At 40.6% G+C, this 25,794-nt stretch overlaps 1 protein-coding gene across 5 annotated transcripts in view; it reads left to right on the top strand.

Annotated features, from left to right (window-relative positions):
* LOC123515401 (probable G-protein coupled receptor AH9.1) overlaps positions 1–25,794 on the top strand; it is a 180,212-nt gene that overhangs the window by 100,387 nt on the left and 54,031 nt on the right. For 4 of the 5 annotated variants that reach the window (XM_045273939.1, XM_045273940.1, XM_045273941.1 and 1 more), the window contains one exon: positions 12,179–12,259. The exons of the other annotated variant lie outside the window; for it this stretch is intronic. In XM_045273939.1, the coding sequence (XP_045129874.1) occupies positions 12,251–12,259 (9 nt within the window). In that variant the 5' untranslated portion in view covers positions 12,179–12,250. The remainder of the gene's footprint in view (positions 1–12,178; positions 12,260–25,794) is intronic. 5 annotated transcript variants of the gene reach the window in all.

Raw genomic sequence — 25,794 nt, 5'->3', positions numbered from 1 at the left:
TGCCTTTTGAATAGAGACTGACACTCTGCAAGGTTTTTTTTTTTTTTTTTTACTTTTTTTTTAAGTTCTGTTGCTCTTGGCTAGTCCCTCTTACATAAAAAAAAGAGAAATTGAACTTTGTTTTTGTACTTTTACTCAATAGGAAATCCCTCTCTGGACTGCCGGGCAAAGAACTCTCCTATTCTTTTACTTTGGTGCCCCATGACGTGTTTCCCTTTGTGTAAAGAAAACGAGTTCCTGGCTGGACGGGAGGCGGTGTGAGTGTTGCCGCGGGAGGTCTGACGCTCCATCTACACTCCCGGTAGCCCGCTGCGACGCCTCCCTCCTTCGTCAAGCCAACGACCACACCACGTTGAACACACCGCTTCTCGTCCTTCGTCAACACGCGGACACCCTTGTGTTCTCACGGCTCGCACATTGTTTCCGCTTAGAGGAAGTGAATAGGTTGTATCGGCACTGGGCGTGTATAAACAGCAACAATGGATCGTCTACACTCGGCTAGTTAATAATGGGTGTCTCTCAATGGGTGTTGTTTTGTTTTTATATTGTTAATTAATGAGTGAAAGATGCGTCTCCTTTACCATGTTGATTTTAATTGTGTGTTGCCACAGAACGTTCACAGAATCCTGAAAATCTGGCTTGTTTAGGATTAGAATAACGCTCTTCACTAACTGGAAACAAGACATCCATGAACAAACACGTGTTGTATTTGTGGAAATTCGTTTATATGTAATGCAGTGATTTTTAAAAGGACTTGTAAGGTTTTGTTTTATTATGTACCCTTACGCTTTTTTTGTGCATCGTCATCATCATTTGGATTTCACTGCTTAAGTTGGAATTGATCAGTAACAAGTTTCCTAGTTCGAATTCCTTCCTTTCGTCTCCTTTACGTGTTGTCTCTCATCATATTTCAAGTTTCCTTTCCCCCAAGACTAAACACGGGTAAAATTATGGGTAATGCTCCCTTTCCCATTTTCCTATACGCACTGTGCATTATGTTTCACCATATTTCAAGTTCACCTTTCCCCGCATCAAACGAGGACAACATTGTGACGAATATTCCCTTCCTTTATCAATATTTCCTCCACTTAAGTATTCTTCAAGACTGCAAGAAACTTTGACCTGAATGGCCGACAGGTTTATATTTTTCTTCTGTATTGCGGGTAACTTTTTTCTTTGTCTTTCATCTCTGGCCTGAACAATTCTTTCGCCTGTCAACACATCTGGGACGCAATCAATCACTCTGTTGCTGTGAAGGAAAGGAGGTAGAGCGAGCTTGTTCATTGTTATTCCTTACCGTCATGAACAGTATAGGTTTTCGCTCGAATTAATACAGTGAAGTTGATTTTTATTTATTCTTAGTGCCATTTTCGTTTTACATCCATTACCATACTATGCTCTTAAATCTCACGTAATTGTTTGAGTTTCTTATCACGCACAAGAAAAGAAAATATAATGGTTTGATCGAAGAGATATAATAAGTTAAGGCTGTTATTTTTTTTATTTTTCTCATCATTTTCTTACTTCATTTCCTTACTACCTTGTTATATGTCATCAGTATCATCATCCCTTCCTATCATCTTTAATATTCTCCTCCTTACTCCCTTCTTTTATGTAGTCAGTGTTTTATTCTTATATATTCCTCCCATAACCAGTATATTTTCTACTTTCCCTCTTTTTTTTTTCAATTTCTTCATTCCTACCAATCTTGTATTCTTGCCATTTTCGCCATTTACACACACTCCTCATAACACCTCCACGACTCCTTTATTTCTCCTTTTTATTATCATCCCTCATCTCCATTCCTCATGACATCTTCCTTACTATATCTTCCCATTTTCTCCCCTTTCCCATATATCTAACTGTACTCTGGTTAGGTTAGGTTGGGTTTTGCTTGTGTTAGGTTACGTGAGGTCAGGTTTGGTTAGGATAGGTTAGGTCCATTTCATGTCCTCCCATTTCTTTTATCCTCTCCACTTTTCAGGTTCACTCTCCATAACACGACTTTTGCCCCCCATCTCTCTCTCTCTCTCTCTCTTCCCCCCCCGGAAATTTTACTTCATGGGTGACTGCGCAGAAAAGGGAAGGAAGCGGAGAGCTGGAAGGTGAAGGAAACGAGATACTCTATCCTAGATTCCTCTTCACACACACACACACACACACACACACACACACACACACACACACACACACACACACACACACACACACACACACACACTCACAGGCTTATCACTTTCTCTCTCTCTCTCTGGTTGTCCTTCATTTCCGACAGGTGAGGGAATGTTTGTGGCCTCCTGTTTGAAGCTTGTGTTCCTGATAAGTGGGAGTCGAGGTGTTTTGTGTCTAGCCTTTCACTTTCTTAGCTCTCTTCCTGCGTGTCTGGGTGTCTCTAGGTTGTTTTTCTTCCTTACCTATGTGGAGAGTTTATTTTTTTCCGCGTGTGTGTTTAGGTGTTTTTTACCTGTCTTGTCTCCAGGTAATTTCGTCTCGTGTGAATGGATTGAAGGTATGTTTGTTTCGCTTCTCTCTTGTGCAGAATTGTTTTTTGAGTTTTTGGTTTTTCTTGCTCGCCGGGATGTACTGGGGTTTTGTTGTATCTCTGAGTGTGCGTGTGTGTTTTTTCTTTTTCTTCCTCTCGTCTGTTTGGTAAAATGTTCGCAGTTTTCTATTCTCGTTTATTCATATTTTCCTTTGTTTTCATTACGTCTTTATTTATTTATCTTTTTTTTATTTTCCCGTATAATTATCGAGTGGAGGCCAAGGAGACGATTGAAATTAGAGAGATTCAAAATAGAAAAAAATGTAACTAATGAAAGAAAAGTTGGAATTAACAAACTCGTAGAAATTTTGAGTAAAGAAAGAACATCTGGAAGCGTCACTAATTGAAATCAATCAACATAAATAAGGAGAGAGAGAGAGAGAGAGAGAGAGAGAGAGAGAGAGAGAGAGAGAGAGAGAGAGAGAGAGAGAGAGAGAGAGAGAGAGAGAGAGAGAGAGAGAGAGAGAGAGAGAGAGACAGACAGACAGACAGATAGAAAAACAAAACATAAGGCACTCCAGAATCAATATGAAGGAAAAGGAGGAGAAGGTGGAAGAGGAGGAGGAGAAGGAGGAGGAGGAGGAGGAGGAGGAGGAGGAGGAGGAGGAGGAGAAGGAAGAAAAGAAGGAAAAGGACAATAAGAGGAACACCACTGCTCTCTTACGCTGTTCCCTGAATTGAGATCCTATTTCTTGCGCCGTCGAGTTTTTTTTTTTTTTTTTTTTTTTTTTACATTACAAGGGCACTGGCCAAGGGCAAACAAAGTGTTGGAAAAAAAAAAATCCCGCTGGTTGCCAGGCCCTGTTAAGAAGAAAGGAGAAAGAGAAAAAACAAAAAAAATCTAAAAGGAGGGTCCAGTTAACGTAAGAGGTGTCTTGACACTCCTCTTTTGAAAGAGTTTAAGTCATAGGCAGGTGGAAATACAGACACAGGTAGAGAGTTCCAGAGTTTACCAGTGTAGGGAATGAAGGAGTGAAGATACTGGTTAACTCTTGCATTAGGAAGATGGACAGAATAGGGATGAGAAGAAGTAGAGAGTCTTGTGCAGCGAGGCCGCAGGAGGGGAAGGCATGCAGTTAGCAAGTTCAGAAGAGCAGACAGCATGAAAACAGCGGTAGAAGACAGATAAAGATGCAACATTGCGGCGGTGACTTAAAGAATCAAGACAGTCAGTTAGAGGAGAAGAGTTGATAAGACGAAAAGCTTTAGATTCCACCTTGTTTAGTAAAGCTGTGTGTGGATCCCCCAGACATGAGAGCCATACTCCATACACGGGCGGATAAGGCCCTTGTACAGAGCAAGCAGCTGGGAGGGAGAAAAATGGACGAAGACGCCATAGGACACCTAACTTCTTGGAAGCTGATTTAGCAAGAGTAGAGATGTGAAATTTCCAGTTTAGATTTTTAGTGAAGGATAGACCGAGTGTGTTTAATGTAGAGGAGAGGGAAGTTGAGTGTTATTGAAGAAGAGAGGATAGTTGTCTGGAAGGTTATGTCGAGTAGATAGTTGTAGAAATTGAGTTTTTGAGGCATTGAACAAAACCAGGTTTTCTCTGCCCCAATCAGAAACAAGTGAAAGATCAGAAGTTAGGCGTCCTATAGCATCTCGCCTTGAGTCATTTAATTGTTGTTGGGTTGGGCGTCTGTTGAACGCTGTTGAATAATGCAGGGTGGTATCATCAGCATAGGAGTGGATAGGGCATTGAGTCAGATTTAGGAGATCATTGATGAATAATAGAAAGAGAGTGGGTGATAGGACAGAACCCTGTGGAACACCACTGTTGATAGTTTTAGGGAAGAACAGTGACCGTCTACTACAGCAGCAATAGAACGATCGGAAAGGAAACTGGAGATGAAGGTACAGAGAGAAGGATAGAATCCGTAGGAGGGTAGTTTAGAAATTAAAGATTTGTGCCAGACTCTATCGAAGGCTTTCGATATGTCAAGGCCGACAGCAAAGGTTTCACCGAAGTCCCTAAAGAGGATGACCAAGATTCAGTTAGGAAAGTAAGAAGATCACCAGTAGATCTGCCTTTACGGAAACCATACTGGCAATCAGAGAGAAGGTTGTGAGCTGATAGATGCCTCATTATCTTCCTATTAAGGATAGACTCAAAGGCTTTAGAAAGGCAGGAAATCAAAGCTATAGGGCGGTAGTTAGAAGGATTGGAGTGGTCACCTTTTTAGGGACAGGTTGAATGTGAGCAAACTTCCAGCAAGAAGGATAAATAGAAGTAGAGAGACACAGATGAAAGAGTTTGACCAGGCAGTGAGCGAGTTCGGAAGCACAGTTTTGAGAACAACAGGAGGGACTCCATCCGGACCGTAAGCCTTCCGAGAATCAAGGCCAGAGAGGGCCAGGAAAACGTCTTTATAAAGAATTTTAATTTTAGGGATGAAGTAGTCAGAGGGTGGAGGAGTAGGAGGAATATGCCCAGAATCATCCAAAGTTGAGTTGGTAGCAAAGGTTTGAGCGAAGAGTTCAGCTTTAGAAAAGAAGAGACAGCTGTAGAGCCATCTGGATGAAGTAAAGGAGGGAAAGACGAAGAAGTAAAGTTGTTAGAGATATTATTGGCTAGATGCCAGAAATCTCGAGAGGAGTTAGAATTGGAAAGACTTTGACATTTTCTATTGATGAAAGAGTTTTAGTAAGTTGGAGAATAGATTTGGCATGATTACGGGCAGAAATATATAGGGCATGAGTTTCAGCAGTTGGATGGCTACGGAACCGTTTGTGAGCCGCCTCTCTATCATTGACAGCACGAGAACAAGCAGAGTTAAACCAAGGCTTTTTAGCTTTAGGGTTAGAGAAAGTATGAGGAATGTATAGCTCCATGCCAGAGATAATCACCTCTGTTATGCGCTCGGCACAAAGAGAAGGATCTCTGACATGAAAACAATAATCATCCCAAGGAAATCAGAATAGTACTGCCTTAGTTCCTCCCACTTAGCAGAGTTAAAATGCCAGAAGCACCTCCGCTTAGGCGGGTCCTGAGGCTGCACTGGAGTGATAGAACTGGTAACGGAAATTAGATTGTGGTCGGAGGAGCCCAACGGAGAGGAAAGTTTAACAGAGTAAGCAGAAGGGTTGGAGGTTAGGAAAAGATCAAGAATGTTGGGCGTGTCTCCAAGGCGGTCAGGAATACGGGTAGGGAACTTCACTAGCTGCTCTAGGTCATGAAGGATAGCAAAGTTGAAGGTTTGTTCACCAGGTTGGTCAGTGAAAGAAGATGAAAGCCAAAGCTGGTGGTGAACATTGAAATCCCTAAAATGGAGATCTCAGCAAAAGGAAAGTGAGATAAGATGTGCTCCACCTTGGAAGTCAAATAGTCAAAGAATTTTACATAGTCAGAGGAATTAGGTGAGAGGTATACAGCACAGATGAATTTAGTTAGAGAGTGACATTGAAGTCTTAGCCAGATGGTAGAAAATTCTGAAGATTCAAGATTGTGGGCACGAGAGCAAGTGGTGTCGTTACGCACGTATGCGCAACATCCAGCTTTGGATTGAAAATGAGGATAGAGCAAGTAGGAGGGAACAGAAAAGGGGCTGCTGTCAGTAGTCACAGACAACTGTGTTTCAGTTAGGAAGAGAAGATGAGGTTTAGTAGAGGAGAGGTGGTGTTCCACAGATTGAAAATTAGAACGAAGGCCACGAATGTTGCAGAAATTGATAGTGAAAGTATTAGATGAAGTGTCAAGACACCCAAGGTCGACAGCAGAGGGCAGTCCGACCTGGGGACATTTATGGTCCCCTCCCCAGAGGGGGACTCCGAGGCAGGGCGTGGTGAAGCCATTATTAAATTTTGATTTGAAGAGAGTGTAAAAGTGTAAGGTGTTGTAGTGTAGTGTAGGAAGTAGTAGAAGTTGTCTTTAGAGGGCAGGCTGCAGCTGCTCAATTGTATAAATGAGACCACAAAGGGAACCGGGAAGAGAGGACACGGGGAATCACTCAGTCTGCAGCACTGCCTACATCCCCGTAAGTACCTCTCCTGGAGTATTCCACCGGGCGGCAGGTGACTACTGCCTACTCCATGTTTGAAGTGGCTTACCAGATTTCCAGATTCATGTCGATTATCTTTTTATTGCCTCTCACTTCTTTCTTTCACTGCCTTGACCTGTTGGAGAGATGAAGGCGGTCAGACGCTCACTCATTCATTTCCTTGTAGCGTTGAGTGATCGGGAGTTCGGTGTTTGATTGGCATTGTGTCAGGTTAGGTTAGGTTACTGTATGTCCTTCAGTACCGAGACGCATTTTCACCGTAACTTTTGGGTGTGATTAGACGATTATATTTACATTAGGAAGGGTCTTTGGAGGTCAGCAGATTAATGGCTAGAGTCTTCACTATTTTAATCCCCACATAAGTTTCTGAAGTTGTATAAAATCATAAATAGTAACCAGAATGAATATGAAAACGTGTTATGTATTGAAGAAGTTAAGTTAGATTTCGATACGTGGAGTTTGGGAGAAGGTCAGGTTAGGTTAAGGTAAGGCTTCGTTAGGTGGAGTGAGGGAGAAGCTGCAAACACTGAATATTTGAAAAAGATGTCACGGAATTCCTCGGAGAAATTATAGTTGAAATGAGGAAAGTCAGACGAATTTAAGTTTGGAGGTGGTTCAGAATTCATCATAGAGGCTGAGAGAGAGAGAGAGAGAGAGAGAGAGAGAGAGAGAGAGAGAGAGAGAGAGAGAGAGAGAGAGAGAGAGCAGTCTATATCAATTCCCTGAGTCAATGTAACTTTGATTATATTACACCTACCAATAGACAGGAAGCGAGGGATTTAGAGGTAGTCTGATGAACGCTTTCACCTTTTGACATTTTTATTTCCTTTGATCACTAAACAACTTTCGAGACACTTCATTTTATAAGTGTAATAGTGTTTGTAGTAATCTGGAATTCTACGAAGGGCAAATTGACATCTTATTCCATTCACTTCACTAGATTTTACTGTCAATAGTGATTACAACTGCTACATCTTTATACAAGTCTACTTAAACATGACCTGGCTTTTTAGTGGTGCTTTTTATAGTCCTCTAATATTTGAACTCCGTGATTATTTAACCTTAGCTGTGAATATAAACTTAAACAAATGCATAGCTCCTCTCTTTTAACTCTTATTAATTATTGTAGTAATAAAAGGATGGAATGAAATGTATTATAGATGCAAAAGGAAAACTGAGAGCGCGTGGCAGAGTGTGTACCAAGCGTATGTTATAAAAGATTGCATTGGATACACGAATGGAAGGAATTGAAGGCGTGTGTGAAGCTGGAAGTATTAGGTTCAGCAGTGTATATACCTAAAAATCCCGTCACGCAGGCAAATAATACAATATTGCTCTGGGGTGGCGGAGTATTAGAGTATTGAATTAGAAGGAGCAGGCTGGGAGAGACATGAAGCGTGGCAGGATTGAGTTTTATGGAAGTGTTGTCGCGCCGCCGAGAGAAATACACGAGCTGCCAACCTGTGGAATGGGAAAGAAATTTTGGTGTTGTGTGTTTTACTTTCCGTGAACGATACTGTGGAGAGAGAGAGAGAGAGAGAGAGAGAGAGAGAGAGAGAGAGAGAGAGAGAGAGAGATTCATTTAATCTTTCCATTTCCTCGTTTTTGCATCCATCAATGTTAGCAGAGAAACAAAGTAGGAACATGTGGCAACAAATTTTTTTTAGCACTTTAGTCTATTAACCTTGTAAACTGTAATAATCTGGTCTTTTTATTTTTGTTTGTCTCTTTCTCATTCATATATTTTTTCTGATGTAGAATGACTTCCGCTGTTTTTCTTTTAATTATCGTGTGCCTTTTTGTTTATCTTAATTTTCTCAGTTTTATTTGGAATTTTCTTATTTATTTTCTTTTTCTGTACTTAATTGATTTTCATAATTTTTTTTCTCACATTTTCTTCTTCATTTATCGGAAAGACGAAAGTTTTCCTCTTATATGTGTGTTTCCTTCCGTGATTTCCTCTCATTGTCCTCTGATTTCCTGCAATTTTCTGCTTACAATGAGATGAATATTACTTCTTTTTCCCATTTTCTCCTCGTCTTGTTTCCTTTACCGGTTCCTCTGACGTCTTACATTTTCCCCTCTCACATTTTATTTCTCCTTTCTCCGTAACACATCACCGTACGTTCGCCTCTCCTGGTGCTCTCGATTATCATGACCTCTTTCTCTTTCTTCTCTTGCTGTAACACCATCACCTTCCTTATGCACTAACCTGTTATGATTGCTTCCTTTTCGTTACCTCCCCTTAACGCGGTCGAAGAGAGAGAGAGAGAGAGAGAGAGAGAGAGAGAGAGAGAGAGAGAGAGAGAGAGAGAGAGAGAGAGAGAGAGAGAGAGAGAGATTTACGTCACCTGGAAAGTCATAAAGATTTCACTGTATCTCACTGGTTTTCATATCTTTCCCTCCTTGCACAGTGGATGAGTAAACAAAAGAATGACATGTCCATTATTTTTTTACGGGGAAGCACACACACACCAGGCTCACTCGATCCCCCACACTGATTAGTTTTGTTTTCATTAAGAACTTGCATCTGAGCCCCATCTTATGAATACTAACTAGCATGACTGTCCCCGGTAATTCCTCCAATAGGGGCTCGCCACCACCTCGTTGTGAGATTATTCAGGGAAGTTAGATTATATGCATCACGCCTCGTCTTTCTGTGACTCGTGTATCATGTGGCAAATATGTGGTAGTGTTAGGAGGGGAAATTAGTATTGGGTCTGTTTTCTTTTATCGCCTCTTCGTTTTCTTCGTAATGTTTGATGTGTGGGTAGTGAAGTGATGGATAAACACGTCCGCGCTTCAGAAAGAAAGGATGAGTTAAATGCAGAAGCAACAAAAAAGTAAGAAAATTGTCTACAGAAAAAAAAAAAAAAAATTAGACACGAAAAGAAAAGAATGCTACAATTGTTACACTTTAGAAAATGAAAACGTGAAAGAGAAGTAAAACAGAAAAGTATGAATAAAAATACTAAATATCAGCCTAATCCAGAAAAGAACATAAAAGACAACAGAAAGAGTCTCTTGAAGTATTATCCTATTAAACAAGAAGACTCATAGAAGAGTGAAGAAAACATTGAATAACTAGTGAATGAAAGCGCATCATTGCATAACATTTGAAGGAAGCTCACAAAAATAAAAAAAATGAATAGATAGCCAATGCAAGAACAACTTAACCGTGCGTTTTGGGATAGGAAGCGCACGGGTTCTCCTGTCTACGGTCTGAGTCTATCAACGGTTTCCCATCTTTAAATACACACACACACACACACACACACACACACACACACACACACACACACACACACACACACACACACACACACACACACACACACACACACACACACACACACACACACACACACACGCTCATCAAGCACCAACAGCATTCAACAAACATATTAAGTAAGCACTGAGAGAACACCACATCTGCCCAGCAACACACGTCATTCCAATCCCGTCTCACTCACACACACACACACACACACACACACACACACACACACACACACACTCTGCATCCTCTCTTTCCCTCGAGCCGTGTGTTGACAACTTCTCGTCAACACCACGACAGTTTTGAATTACATTGCATATCTTACCTGGTTTGCACTCAATCTTAACGTTGCTGCTCCTCACACTCATCTGCTCATCTGCCTCACTGCCTGTCTGTAACACTCACTGCCTGTCTATAGCACTCACTGCCTGTCTGTAACACTGACTTCACGACATCATGAATCTCCGTCACCTGCGTCTGAGGAAGGGAGGGACATAAGATGAAAAACGAAGAGGAGTAAGAAAGAAATGAGAATGGGAGAGGAGTGATAAGAAAAAAGAGTATGAAGAAAGATTTTTATTACGTAAATTGTGATGTTATTAAGAGTAATGAAAAGAATAGTAAGAAAACTAAGAAAAGAAAAATGAAAACATGGAGGAAAAAGATAAGGAATTTTAAATAAAAAATGATAAAATATAGAATAAAATTACCATGAAAAAGAAAGAAAATAAAAACTAAAAACAATAAAACAGATTCCTAAAACACACACAAGGATGTAAGGAACGGTAACACAAACAAGTGGAAGAAACAGAAGGAGCACACACAGAAATAAGAAGAGTAATAGGGGCAGGAAACAGAACACTGAGAGGAACCAGCAGGTCGGTGTCAGGTGCTCGAAGCCACAACACACGGCGAGGCCCACCTGACAGCCAAAATATACACCTGAGCAAGCCCCTTTACCTGTCCCGCCCTCTCCCCCGCTGCCACTTCTCTTGCTGACGCGTTGAAGTGCTCCTCTGATGCTCAAGGAGAGGAAAGAGAAATTACATAAGATTGTATGAAAAAGACGTTAGGAGATTTGTTGGTATATTACGTGCAGGAGGAACGAGAGGGAACATATATCTATTGTTAATTTAGTTTACTTTTTCTATTAAGGAATTATAAATAAATGTGTGTGTTAATTTATCTTTTTCTTTTCTGTCACACTATGTTTAAGGTACAGATGTAATTTGTTGATTTCTAGGTCATAACTCCTTCAGTGCCATGACTTGTTTTCATATTCATTCTGCTTACTATTTGGCGATTTATACAACTTCAGAAACTTTTAAGATAGTGAAGAACTCTGTGCATTAGTCCTCTGACCTTCATAAACCATTCCTAATGTAAATAAAATCGTGTAATCATTCCCAAAACTCCTAGTAAAAAATGCGTCCCAGTATTGAAGAGGTTAATGTACTATACTTAAAAAAAACTATATTATATGATCGCATGTTGTATGTGTTTTGTAGATTGCTTTATTAGAAAGAAATATAAAGAAAAAATAAATAAGATTAGACATACTTAAATTTGTGTTTCAAAGATGTAAAATACAACTGATTCCTGGAAACATTTGCTTGTCACAAATATTTCTAATGTCATTATGGAAAAATGCAAAATAAAAGAATGTGTAAATGTGTGAATTCCTGATTATTCAGGATTATTCAGGAGGTGAACAAATATGAAAGTGGGTGAAAGAATTCTGCATTTTTCGATGAATTTTGTATATTCTTTCACCCATTTTGGAGTTTATTTGTATATGGTTAATGGTGAACATTGGTTAAGCTACCAAATATATACGAATGTGTTAGAACGTAATATGAAAAAAAAGGAAATTGGGTTGAAAACTGGGAATATTTCTAAGGAAACTTGGAAAAATAGGATGAAGCAACTGACCATTCAAAAGAATCTCTCTCTCTCTCTCTCTCTCTCTCTCTCTCTCTCTCTCTCTCTCTCTCTCTCTCTCTCTCTGGTAAGGTCTATTATTATTATTATTATTATTATTATTATTATTATTATTATTATTATTATTATTATTATTATTATTATTATTATTATTATTATTATTATTACTATTATTATTATTGTTGTTGTTGTTGTTATTGCGACTGTTACTGCTATTGCTACTACCAATGCCACCACTACTACTACCACTTTTACTATTATTACTGCTACTAATACCATCACTTCCACTACCACTACCATTACCACTACTACTATTCTCGTATATACGTATTTCACTCATACAGTTCACTATTTATTCATTCAAACTTCTCTTTCTCTCTTCCTACTTTCATACAATTTCCTCTCTCTTCCCCACAGATGTTCACCCTGCCGCCACGATGCTGTTATTGGAAACGCCTTAATTTTGTCTTGGTGTGTCATCTCTGAGGCATGAAAATCGTAAGTTTACATTGTGTTTCTCCACCGTATTGCAGTTTACATTACATTCTCCCTCTCATTGCGCACACCACCTCAGAAAGCCTCATTTGCCATGTCCTCTTTCTCGCTGCTTGTCCGTATCTCTTACTTGGTTTTAAGGATTTTGTTGCCTTTTGCGAGGAAAGTGTAAGGTGAATAGATAGACTCGAATTTTAGAGTTAATCACGACGTATAGAATAATAAAGTTGGTGAGGCGAAGCTGGCGTGACAGATCCGCAGAGTTTGTGTCAGGGATTTTCAGTGATGTTTCTTCTATTTCCTTTCTTTCTTTATCTTTTATTTTAGTTTCCTGCTAATGTTGTTGTTGTTTTATTCTTATTATTGTTGATTTTGTTTGCTTTCTTTTTGTCTGTCTGTCTTTCTCTCTCTCTCTCTCTCTCTCTCTCTCTCTCTCTCTCTCTCTCTCTCTCTCTCTCTCTCTCTCTCTCCCCCCTTGATGCTTTGATGTTTTCCACGATCACTGATGAGGTGTGTGTGTGTGTGTGGTGTGTGTGTGTGTGTGTGTGTGTGTGTGTGTGTGTGTGTGTGTGTGTAATGAGATGCCATAGCGATGGACGTTGAGGTGAAGAGGATTGACATTTTGAGATATAATGTAAGGCAACCATCACGTCTGTCGGAGAGAGAGAGAGAGAGAGAGAGAGAGAGAGAGAGAGAGAGAGAGAGAGAGAGAGAGAGAGAGAGGGAGATAGAAAAAATACACACACAAGCAATGAAAAAAAAAAAACGTGGAAAGGTTAATATCACTTTCACTCTCTATTGGCCGCTCCTTCATGTTTGCAAATAAAAGAAATAGAAAGAAGAAGAGGATAAGAATGGAATAAATTGAAATGAAACAAACATGAACTAAGTCGCTCAAATTCTCGAAATAATCTCGCCAACATTTGAAGTTTGTATACGTTCTTGATTAAGTATCCAGCCGACCAAGAGAGAGAGAGAGAGAGAGAGAGAGAGAGAGAGAGAGAGAGAGAGAGAGAGAGAGAGAGAGAGAGAGAGAGAATGTAAATTTGATATATCGTTACTCTACATGCCTCTCTCTCTCTCTCTCTCTCTCTCTCTCTCTCTCTCTCTCTCTCTCTCTCTCTCTCTCTCTCTCTCTCTCTCTCTCTCTCTCTCTCTCTCTCTCTTTCTTGAATTTTCTTTGCTCTCATGTTTACACCCAGAGAGAGAGAGAGAGAGAGAGAGAGAGAGAGAGAGAGATATGTAAATTTGATATATCGTTACTCTCACATGCTCTCTCTCTCTCTCTCTCTCTCTCTCTCTCTCTCTCTCTCTCTCTCTCTCTCTCTCTCTCTCTCTCTCTCTCTCTCTCTCTCTCTCTCTCTCTCTCTCTCTCTCTCTCTCTCTCTCTCTCTCAATTTTCTTTGCTCTCATGTTTACACCCAGAGAGAGAGAGAGAGAGAGAGAGAGAGAGAGAGAGAGAGAGAGAGAATGTAAATTTGATATATCGTTACTCTACACATGCCTCTCTCTCTCTCTCTCTCTCTCTCTCTCTCTCTCTCTCTCTTTTTTTTTTTTTTATTTAAACAGGTGGTTATATATATATTACATGGGACAGTTAAATGTGCCTATGCTAAAGGTCATCCTTGCCGTAGGTGAGCTATCTTAAAGCTACTGCCCTTACACTTACATTATAAACAAATTGTAATGTAGTAATAACTAAACTTAATTTTAACAGATATTATTAGTTGATACTTAAAAATACTATGTACATCCTAGGCGAAGCATTATGTACAAAATTGACATTAAGGAGGGTGTAGACGCAGCCACCTATGGGCTGCTACCTTAATTTGCTGTGTGGACAGGCCCCTCACATCCACATCTGTAGTGAGCTCGTTCCACCACACCACCGCTGCTGATGTAAAGGCACGCTGGTGAGTAGAGCTATGGGACCTCGGGACTTCCAGGAGGAGGTCATTGGCCGACACCGTCCTCGTGCCAACCTCGTGTCTCCTCCAGGTTGCCCCTAAGTCCGTCAGGTGGGGTACGCGCTGCACTTGTGCCTTGTGGAGCACTGTCAAGGCGGCAACTCTCCTGCGGTGCTCGAGGCTGTCCCTCAGGTCGTGCCGCTGCTGTTCCTCCTGCTGCCGCTGCTCTTGCTGTTGCTGTTGCTCTTGTTGAGGCTGTCGGTGTTGTTGCCTCCTCCGCCAGTGTGGTTGGTCTCTCTCTCTCTCTCTCTCTCTCTCTCTCTCTCTCTCTCTCTCTCTCTCTCTCTCTCTCTCTCTCTCTCTCTCTCTCTCTCTCTCTCTCTCTCTCTCTCTCTCTCTCAATCTCTCTCTCTCTCTCTCTCTCTCTCTTTCTCGAATTTCTCATGTTTACACCCAGAGAGAGAGAGAGAGAGAGAGAGAGAGAGAGAGAGAGAGAGAGAGAGAGAAGAGAATTTTGATATATCGTTACTCTACATGCCTCTCTCTCTCTCTCTCTCTCTCTCTCTCTTTCTCGAATTTTCTTTGCTCTCATGTTTACACCAGAGAGAGAGAGAGAGAGAGAGAGAGAGAGAGAGAGAGAGAGAGAGAGAGAGAGAGAGAGATATGTAAATTTGATTATCTCTACACATGCCTCTCTCTCTCTCTCTCTCTCTCTCTCTCTCTCTCTCTCTCTCTCTCTCTCTCTCTCTCTCTCTCTCTCTCTCTCTCTCTCTCTCTCTTTCTTACTTCATTTGTACCTTCCATCTTTTATCCAATGTTTTCCCTTATTCTTTTCTTCATTTTTGTCATCACTCCTCTAAGGCATCCATCTCTTCTCTTTTCCTCGTTTCCTTCTGTTCTTTCTTCTTCCCCTTATTTAGATTTTTTTCACGACAGTTATTGCTTCCTTTATTCCTCTTTCATCTCTTTTCTTTTTCTTTTATTATGTTTTCTTTCTGTCCTCCTTCCTGTTTTCATTAATCTCTTACCTAGTTACATACATTCGTCTCTCTCTCTCTCTCTCTCTCTCTCTCTCTCTCTCTCTCTCTCTCTCTCTCTCTCTCTTTTTTTTTTTTTTTTTTTATTTAAACAAAACTTAATACAAAGGAACATGTACCCAAAGGCGCACTGTCGTGTGCTACCTATTCTAAGGGTACTACAATCTATTTCTCTACAATATTTACAAGACTTAAAAATAGATAATATACAAGATGGTCAGCATGTAAATGGAGCACTATTCGTTTCACTTCACTAGCACTATTCACGCACTGCACTACACTGAGTGTCACGTCACAAAGAGTGTCAGAGGAGTTGGCAGTGTCTGTCTCCACTTATGTGCCATCAGTTTGACACTGTGAGTGTTCATCTCCTGGACGTGAGGCACCGCGGCCGTGAACAAGTTCCACATCCTGGAGACGCGTCCTGCGAAGGTGCGTTGATGCTGACACCCGTGGGATCGCGGCACCTCTACGGCGTCACCACCATTGAGCACCGTTCTCGTGCTCCGTGCGGTGACTCTTAGAGGATGACGCAGCCCTGCCAGATGTGGCACTCTTTGCACCTGTGCCTTATGGAACACTACGATCGCCGCCACGTCTCTGCGGTGTTCCAGTGAATCAAGGGGACGCTCAGGCTCTGGGTGAGGTGGTAGTGCAGCATCTACTAGCCGTATGGCGCGGCGTTGGATGCTGTCCAGTCTCCTTCTGTGTGTGGCGGCACAGGACATCCAGGAGAGAGCTGCGTATTCAAGGTGGGGCCGCACCTGTGCCTTGTACAGCAGCAGTCTCCCTTCCTGTCGAGGAAACTGGCGATCCTTCTGAGAGCGGAGATCCTGTGAGAGGCTTTCTTGGCAATGGTTTTGACATGCCTGTCAAACCTCAGCCCTCGATCCACCTCCACTCCAAGTATCTTGACGTCATCTTGGAGTGGGAGAGCAGCAGCGCCAAAGACAACTTTCCTGCCATTGCTGCCATGGCGGCTGGGGACCGAGAGACAACCATTGCTTGTGTCTTCTCCGGCGCGAATGTCACTTGCCAGCGAGCACCCCACTCCTTTATCACTCGTAGCTGCTGATTGATGGCCTCAGCAGCCCGCCCACTGTCCTGGCGTGGATAGGTATAGGAGAGGGTGCAGTCATCAGCATAGGCCATGACTCCTGGCAGTAGCTGGAGAAGATCATCCACGTAGATATTCCACAGGAGTGGGCCAAGAATTGAACCCTGTGGCACTGATGCCTCCACAGGCAGGGACTCAGATGTTTGCCCGTTGACAACCACCTTGAGGCTTCTGTCCTGCAGGTAATTTCCCAAGAGTCGTAGCAAGCCACCCTGGATGCCTTTAGCACGAAGCTTTTCTAGTAATCCGTTGTGCCATACTTTATCAAAAGCTCCTGCTATGTCCAAAGCAACCACTATAGTGTCCTTGCCGTCGTCGAGGGCGTCCTGCCAATGCCTGGTGAGAAGCATCATTAGGTCGGAGGTTGACCTTCCAGGTCTCTCTCTCTCTCTCTCTCTCTCTCTCTCTCTCTGAAGTAGCTGAGAGATCTGATTGGATGCTCTTCCTGATGTCCTTCTCCTACCTCTTACCTCTCTTCCCCTCCCCTCTCCTGATCCTCCTCTTCCTCCTCCTCCTCCTCCTCCTCTTCTTCTTCTTCCTCCTCCTCTTGACCCCTTGAGAGCTAGTCGAGGATAAGGAAGACACGAGGCAAGGCTAATCCGAAGCTGTCAGTTAGAACACTTCAAGCTCTCAGCACCAGACGAGGCTCATTTACAACCTCTGGGAAACATGAGTACCTGTATAGACTGAGGCGAGAGACACAACCAGACATAAAGGAACGTACACGTGTATATATTTTTTGCACCATTGCCTTTTGAGTGTGCGTGAAGAGTGCTTGTGGTGCGGGCTTTGCGTCTCTCGGTGTCTCGTGTACTCTGATAGTGGTTAAATGAGGCTCGTGTCTGTGATTAGTATCGTGTGTCTGTGTCTACGTTGTGTCTGGCGTGTGTGTGTTCGTGGAATGTCATTGAAAGGGGGACTGGTGTATGTACCGTAAGTTGAAGGGATTAAATAGTGTAGGGTTTTTTCGTGATTAGTATCGTGTCTCTGTGTGTGTGTGTGTGTGTGTGTGTGTGTGTGTGTGTGTGTGTGTGTGTGTGTGTGTGTTCATGGAATATTATTGAAAGGGGGACTGGTTTTTGTACCGTAGGTTGAAGGGATTAAAAATGTGGGTTTTTCGTGTACTGCGAGTAGAAATGGTGATGGCGAGAGAGAGAGAGAGAGAGAGAGAGAGAGAGAGAGAGAGAGAGAGAGAATGAAAGTTATATTTCGTTACATGGCACACTGATTTTTGAAGGTTTGTGAATGCGTTTTTAATTTAATTTCATTTTATTGTCTCTTGTTCATTTTAGTTTAATTTCGGTTCTATTAATTTCTCTATCTCTATTTTGTTGATATCATTAGTCAGTGCTTCCGTGTGTCGATACATTCAGAATATAAAACAGACTAAAAATTTTAAATCCTTCCTTTTCCTGATCACTTCTCGTCCTGTTATTGTACTGTGTTTTAATGCATCACAAAGCACGGTAACTGGTGTCTTTTGTAATGGATAACTTGTATAACATGTAACAGATGAGTAGTAACATTAATAACATCTCTTTTTTATCATAATTTTCCTCTTAGTCTATTATCATCCACCTTCATTTTTCCTTCCTTCAGTTTCTTTCCTTTCTTTTCATACTGTTTCAAATGAATAATAGAAACAATAGTACCTCTTTTTATTCTTTTATTTCTTAAGTCCTCTTTTCTTCATTTTTTTTCTTCCATTATTCTTATTCTTCATTCTTTCCTTATTACATTTTTTTTATCTTTCTCCTTTCTTTATTTTTTTCTATTTCCTTTATTTCTTGTATCTTCTTTTTTTTTCTTCTATGTATAATCGTCCATTTAGTTAACTTTCCTTCCATCATTCTTACTCTTCCTTCTTTCTTTGCTGCATTTTTTTTTGTCTTCCTCATTTCCTTATTTTTTTTCTATTTTCTTTATTTCTTGCTTCTTCTTTTTTTCCTCGGTAATCGTCCATTTACTTAATTTTCTTTCCATCACTCTTGTCCTTCTTTTCTGCATTTCTCTCGTCTTCCTCCTCCTTTTTTTAAATTTTTCAATCTCACACATTACCTCTTCATATCTTTCATTTCTTCTTTTATCGTATTTCTCCATCTCTTGCTCCTTTTCCTTCACTCTTTTTCTATTTTACTTACTTCCTCCTCCTCGTATCTTTTCATTTCCTTCCTTATCGTATTTCTTTGTGTTCCTCCTTTCTTTAACTCATTTTCTCTTTTGCACTACACCTGATCTTCATATATTTTCCCTTACTCTTATAATATTCCTTCCTTTACCATTTTTTTCCTTCCCAAAGTGGTCTTGATTAAAAAAAAGTTCTGAGTAAAGAGATAGACAGGTGTGAATTTCCAGGTGTGTGATCAAGGAAGCGTTTGAGTGAAAGAAAAAAAATCACATGCTGGAGAGAGAAGAAAGAAAAAAAAAAAACTGGCATTGGTAAATTAGTGGAAGAAATAGCAGGGAATTAGTGAAGACATTTGAGTAGGAGTTAGTGTAGAAAAGACTGTAAGAAGTTGTAGGAAATTGAGAAAATCACTAGAAAAGTCAGAGGGGAAAGGAATATGAGGGTAAAGTTAGTTATTTTGCATGTTAGAGGGTTGTTTGCTCAATGTATACTGTATTATGCAACTGTATTCTCCCTGACGATCCTAACAGAGTGTTTAATCCCTTCAATACCGGAACACATTTTTACCTTGAGTTTTATGTACAATTATACCATTTTATTGACACTAGGAAGGATATATGGAGGTCAGAATATTAATGGCCACAATGTTCCCTATTTCAGCCTCCCACATTGATTTTTGAAGCTGTATCAAATCACCAAATAGTAAGCAGAGTGAATATGGAAACGCGTCATGGTACTGAAGGGGTCAAGGTGAAGGAGAGAGTGGCAGATAAATGGACTAGGTTTAGTAATCAGGCGTTGAGTCATTGGGAGCGCTAAAAATAATATTCACTGATAAGAATGAGAGGTGGAAATATTTAGGTACGTTTCTCAAAGGTACTACCACGTGAAGGTCTTATGGAAATTTGTAACTTCCATCGTTTTCTTTGATTATTAGGTTCTTATGGTGGTGATGAGGCGAAGGATGCTGTGGTGGTGGTGGTGATGAGGCGAAGGATGCTGTGGTGGTGGTTATGAGGCGAAGGATGCTGTGGTGGTGGTCATGAGGGAAGGATGCTGTGATGGTGGCAATGAGGCGAAGGATATTGTAATGGTGATGAGCATGCACGAGTCTTTTTTTTTATTCAAGAGGGGAAGCTGACCGAGGGCAACAAATGATAAATATTGCCCACTTGATTGCCAGTTCCCTAAAAGAGTGATAGAGTTAGCCAAAAGTGTGGGACAAATATGTGTGGCGGTTTTGTTGTTAGTGCATAAGGAAAGGTGTGGTTCTCTCTCTCTCTCTCTCTCTCTCTCTCTCTCTCTCTCTCTCTCTCTCTCTCTCTCCTTTCCTGTCCCTTCATCTCCTCTCCTCTGCTCTCTTCTCTCCTCTCTTCTCTTCTCTTTTTTTTTTTCTTTTTTTTATACCATGTGGGCTTTTCACGGGAATTTATGGGCTAAAGGGGATACTTTTTAGGGTACCTCCTATCTTAAAGCCCACCCGCTAGGAAACCGTTGCCCCGAGTGAGGAAGCCCAACCTACACTCAGACCGTGGACAGGATTTGAACCCGTGCGCTTGGAGACCTCTAAGATCCCAAAGCACGCATGGTTCCACTGTACCTCGTTTTCTCTCTTCTCTCTTCTTATACCCATACCTTCATGCTTCATCCTCTTCTACCACCACCACCACCACCACCGCCATTCTCTCCTCTCGTTTCCTCCACAAACTGCCGGCAAGAGGAAACGTAATCTTGTGGCCTCGTCGCCTTCCCCGGTTCAGCTTGTTGACTCTCCTGTTGGTGGGGCTGGTTGGACTGGGAGCTTGGAACTCGGGCGCTTAACAAACCTACCGTGAAAAAGTAGACTTAAGAGGTTTAGGAGACGAGAACTGGCAGGCTTAAGACACACAGAGGCGAAAGTCAATAAAGATGTAGTCGGCTGTATGAAAAGTTAAGATTTATTGGAAAGGGAAGGGAAATGTGCGTTGGGATTGGGTTAATTTATGTTACTTGAATGTTTAGTGGGAGGAAGCGAATGTCAAGATTGGATTTGTTATTGAAGTCTTTTTTTTTTTTTCCTGTATGGAAGGTTTGATATTCGTGTGTTGGATAGGCATTCGATGTTTGTGTCTGTATATTTTGTAACTTTCTTGTCTCTTGTTTTGTTTTGATTTTTTTTTTACTATATTTGTATATGCTCCATAATTTTTTTTTTTTGTAATTGTTGAAGGATAGTTAACGTTTTCTTTGAATTTGTTTGTATGTGTTTGTATTATAATATGTTGCTTATTATTGTTTTCTTTTAGTCATTTATTTAACCACATTTTCGTATAAATTCATATTCTACATTTTCGTAAGCCATTTAATCATACCTACTTGTTCATCTACCCTTGATAAAACTTCATATTTAGCATATCACTCTAACAAACACAAAGCACTTTACTGTAACTCATTTATCTTGTGTACTACTCCTTTCTATTTCCTTATATTTCTCCCCATTCTTTAGTTCTGTTCTTCTATTTTATCCCACTGCCATTGACCCAAAACTCCCACACGGTCTTAGGTTCATCCGGCTACCAATACACAGTTCTGATTGACAATGCCCGTAATCCCAGACCTTTTTCTCATCCATAGGTAATTTTCTCTCTCCTCTATAAGATTCTGTCTCCAGTGTCCCCCTTCTGGCTGTCTGTCTGTCCGTCTGTCTGTTTGGTCAGTCATCTTGTGTGTTAGTGGGATGGTCTCTCTCTCTCTCTCTCTCTCTCTCTGATTACAAAACTAATAAGAAAAGGAAGGAGAATGAAGAGAGAGAGAGAGAGAGAGAGAGAGAGAGAGAGAGAGAGAGAGAGAGAGAGAGAGAGAGAGAGAGAGAGAGAGAGAGAGAGAGAGAGAGAGAGAGAGAGAGAGAGAGAGAGAGAGAGAAATAAGTTAAGAAAGTAGGATAGGGTTGGAAATTTCACCAACACACACACACACACACACACACACACACACACACACACACACACACGCACACACACATGCAGGTCACCCAGTTTTTCACTCTCCCGTCTTGATCTGTGTCGTTCTTTAAGTAGAAAAGGAGTGAATTAGAAACGTGTGTGTCATTAGAGGGCAGAATGAGGCCACGAGGCGATGTGTGCTGGTGATAAGCGCTACAGTGTAGTGATCAAGGTTGTGGTGGTGGTGGTGGTGGTGGTGGTGGTGAGGATTTGTGAGTTTTTATTTTTGTATTTCATTGGTGTGTTCTTGTGTGTATTTTTTTGTGGTGGTGGTGGTGGTGGTGGTGGTGGTGGTCTGCGTGTGTTTCCTTTTTATTGGTGTTTTTTTGTGCTTTATTGTGATTTTGGTGCTGGATTTATCAATTTTTTTATTGTAATTTTTTCATTTTTAGTGTTCTATTGTGATCGTGGGATTGGATATGCATGTGGTTTTAATTAAAGCTTTAGATGAATTTTCCATCACTAATAAAACACACACACACACACACACACACACACACACACACACACACACACACACACACACACACACACACACACACACATACACACACCTATGACAAGACTAACTCTCCGTACACTTTGAAAAATAACCTCTGAAAAAAAAACCAAGCATTGAAAAGAACATGCCATAATATTTCACGTGTCTATTGGATCGTAGTCAAAATTAAACACCAATTAACCATCAACAATAAAAATAAAGGACATGTATGACAAGACTTGACCTCCATACACTCCGGAAAAAAAAAACAACCCTAGTGAATGAAAAAGAAAGTGTCCAAGAAAACAGACCAAGATATCATTTCCCACCAGGTATCAGAACGCAGCAGGGGGAAAATTTCAGCGGCAAATCTTACAGCGTCTCGCCATTACGGTCTTGTAAGGCTGAAAAGTTATTCCCAGGTCACCTAAATTGGAGCGTGAAGTGAACAGAGGTGGGGAGAGACGAGAGAAAGGAGGTGGTAAAGAAAGGAGTGAGGGGAGAGGATGGTAAAGAAGAAAATGAGGGAGTAAACCAGGAAAGGAAGGGTGTGAAGAAGAGAGGTGATGCAGAAGGATGTAAAGGAGTAGAGAGAGAGAGAGAGAGAGAGAGAGAGAGAGAGAGAGAGAGAGAGAGAGAGAGAGAGAGAGAGAGAGAGAGAGACTATGAGACAGCCACAAAGAAACAGAAAAAAAACTGATATGGATGGACAAATAGGCAACCAATTCCAGATATACGGACAGATGCAAACAGAAACACAGACAGAAATTAACACAGACGGACATACAGACAAACAGGCAGACAAACAGAGGAAGGAAGACTGGTAAATACATACATAGACAAACAGATACATGAAGTCAGACCGACAAATATAGACAGATAGACAGACATAAATAGAAAGGCAGAGATACAGACAGACATAGATGGAAGGATAAAGAAAAAACAGACAGACGGACACAAATTGAAAAAGACAGACAGACCGACAGACAGACAGACACACGAATGGGAAGTTTAAAATGAGGAGAGCGGTAAAGATGGAAGCTCGAGGGACAAAGAGAATGTAAGAGCAAAAGCCTTGAAACTGCAAATGGGAGGCGAAAGGCAGAAAAAAGAACTAGGAGTGAAGAAAGGAAAAAAATAGATGAAGATGAAGATGGAGAGAGAGAGAGAGAGAGAGAGAGAGAGAGAGAGAGAGAGAGAGAGAGAGAGAGAGAGAGAGAGAGAGAGAGAGAGAGAGAGAGAATGACCAGAGGAGGAGTTGTAAATTAAGAGTGAAGCGAAAGAGGAGAAAAAAAATAACAAAAACAACAACAAAAAAGAGATAAAGATAGATAGATAGATAAATAGAGATAGATAGATAGATAGATAGATAGATAGAGAGAGAGAGAGAGAGAGAGAGAGAGAGAGAGAGAGAGAGAGAGAGAGAGAGAGAGAGAGAGAGAGAGAGAGAATGGCCAAAAGAGAAGTTGTAAATTAAGAGTCAAGCGAAAGAGGAGGAGGAACAGGAACAACAACAACAACAACAACAACAACAACAACAATAACAGGAAAAAAGATCAGAAAGTAGGACAAGAACAAGATAAACACAACGATGGAGGAAAAGAAAAAGAAAAAAGTAAAGAAAGGAGAAAGGAAAGGAAAAGGAGGAGGAGGAGGAGGAATAGGAAGAGAAGGAGGAAGAAAAGTAAAATAAGGAATTGATATAGAAAGAAGAATACAGCGTTAAATAATAATAATAATAATAATGAAAAAAAATGATAATGATAATAATGAAGAAGAGGAAGAAGAAGATAAGAAGAAGAAGAGGAAGAAGAAGAAGAAGAAAGGAAGAAAAGATAAGAAGAAGAGGAAGAAGTAAAAAACCAGTAAAAAAAGGAGACGAAGAAGATGAAGATTAAAATAAAAAGTTGAAGGAGGAGGAAGAAGAAGAAGAAGCAGAAGAAGAAGAAGAAAAAAAAAGAAGAAGAAGAAGATAAAAAGGAAAAAGAATAAAACGTAAAGAAGCAGTTAAAAAAAGAAGGAAAAGAAGAGGAAGAAGATGAAGAAGAAAGGAAAAAATGAAGAAGCAGTAAAAAGAAGAAAAAGATAAAGAAGCTGTAAGAAGAAGTAGAGAAGAAGAAGAAGAAGAAGAAGAAGAAGAAGAAGAAGAAGAAGAAAATAAAGAAGCAGTAAAAAAAGAAAAAAAAGGAGACGAAGAAGAGTAAGATAAGAAATTGAAGCAGGAGGAAGAAGAAGAAGAAATAGAAGAAAAAGAGGAAGAAGAGGAGGAGCAAAAGAGGGAGGAGTAAGGAACCATAAGGAACATTGGATCCAGTTTCAACAAAGCTAACGAAGCTCTGAGGGCAAAAAAATGTTATCCCACGGGCCGAGACACGCGATCACAGCCCGACACTTGTTACCAGTTCCGGCAGCGGCAAGAAAAGCGTTGTTATTGTTATTGTTGTTGTTGTTGTTGTTGTTGTTGTTGTTGTTGTTGTTGTTGTTGTTGTTGTTCTATTTATATTGTTTAATTCATCTTCTTTTCTTCTTATCAGTTTCTTCTTCTTCATCTTCATCATCATCATCTTCATCTTCATCATCATCATCATCATCTTCTTCTTCTTCTTCTTCTTCTTTTTCTTCCTCTTTACCCTTTTCACCTTCGTCTTCTTTTTCACTTTCTTTTTTCTATTCTTCTTCTTCTTCTTCTTCTTCTTCTTCTTCTTCTTCTTCTTTTTCACCCTTTTCACCTTCGTCTTCTTATTCTTCACTTTCCTTTTTTCTTTTGTTGTTGTTGCTGCTGCTGTTGTTGTTCTTGTTGTTGTTGTTGTTGTTCTTTTTTCTTCTCCTCCTTCTCTTTTTTTCTCTTTTCTTCTTTTTCTTTTTATTTTCGTTTTTCTTCTTCTTCTTCTTCTTCTTCTTCTTCTTCTTCTTCTTCTTCTTCTTCTTCTTCTTCATCACCATCATCATCACCATCATCATCATCATCATCATCTTCTTCTTCTTCTTCTTCTTCTTCTTCTTCTTCTTCTTCTTTTCTTTATCTTTTTCTTATTTTTCTTATCTTTTCTTCTCTTTCTCTCTCTCTCTCTCTCTCTCTCTCTCTCTCTCTCTCTCTCTCTCTCTCTCTCTCTCTCTCTCTCTCTCTCTCTCTCTCTCTCTCTCTCTCTCTCTCTCTCTCTCTCTCTCTCTCTCTCTCTCTGTAAACACTCGTTTATCTTTCTGTCCTCTTTTCCACTTTGCCGCCTCTCCTTCCCTCTTCCCTTCTCTTCTCTTCCCTTCTCTTCCCCCAGTCACTTCTCATATTTTCCCTTCCATTCCCCTTATTTACCTGTCTGCCTCTCCCCTCATCATCACCCTCTTCATTTTCCTTGCATTACCCTTGTATCATCTTTTCCCCTTTTCCACTACTTTCTCTCTCTATCTTTCATGTCATGTGTTCGTTTTTCCTTTTTCCGTCAGTTTTTTTCTTTTATTTTCCTTGTTAATCTGTAGCTTTTTCCTTCCTTCCCCTTCCCTCTCTCTCTCGTTCTCCTTCACCTGGTCTCTTTTCTTTTTTGTCCTGCACGTGCTGTTGCAATATAACTACGGCCTTGTTTCTGTAAATAAGCTGATTTCTCGCTTTGTTATTTGAATTTCATGTATACTTTTCTGGTTCATAATCTGTCTGTTACAAGGAGACTGGGTGGGATGTCAGAGAGAGAGAGAAAGAGAGAGAGAGAGAGAGAGAGAGAGAGAGAGAGAGAGAGGGAGGGATGTGATTATGTGTGTGTTATGACAGTGATGTAGTTGAAATGTAAAAGGTGCTATAGTTTTTGCATACACTAAATGGTGAATATTAGCTTTTATTTCTGTGTTGACCTAGATGAAGAAAGAGCTTTGAGTTGTGAGTGATTGAAGGCTGGTGT

The sequence above is a fragment of the Portunus trituberculatus genome, chromosome 39, assembly GCF_017591435.1.
Source record: "Portunus trituberculatus isolate SZX2019 chromosome 39, ASM1759143v1, whole genome shotgun sequence".
NCBI lineage: Eukaryota > Metazoa > Arthropoda > Malacostraca > Decapoda > Portunidae > Portunus > Portunus trituberculatus.
Note: the sequence above shows the minus strand (reverse complement) of the source record. Positions and strands in the feature narration are given on the sequence as shown.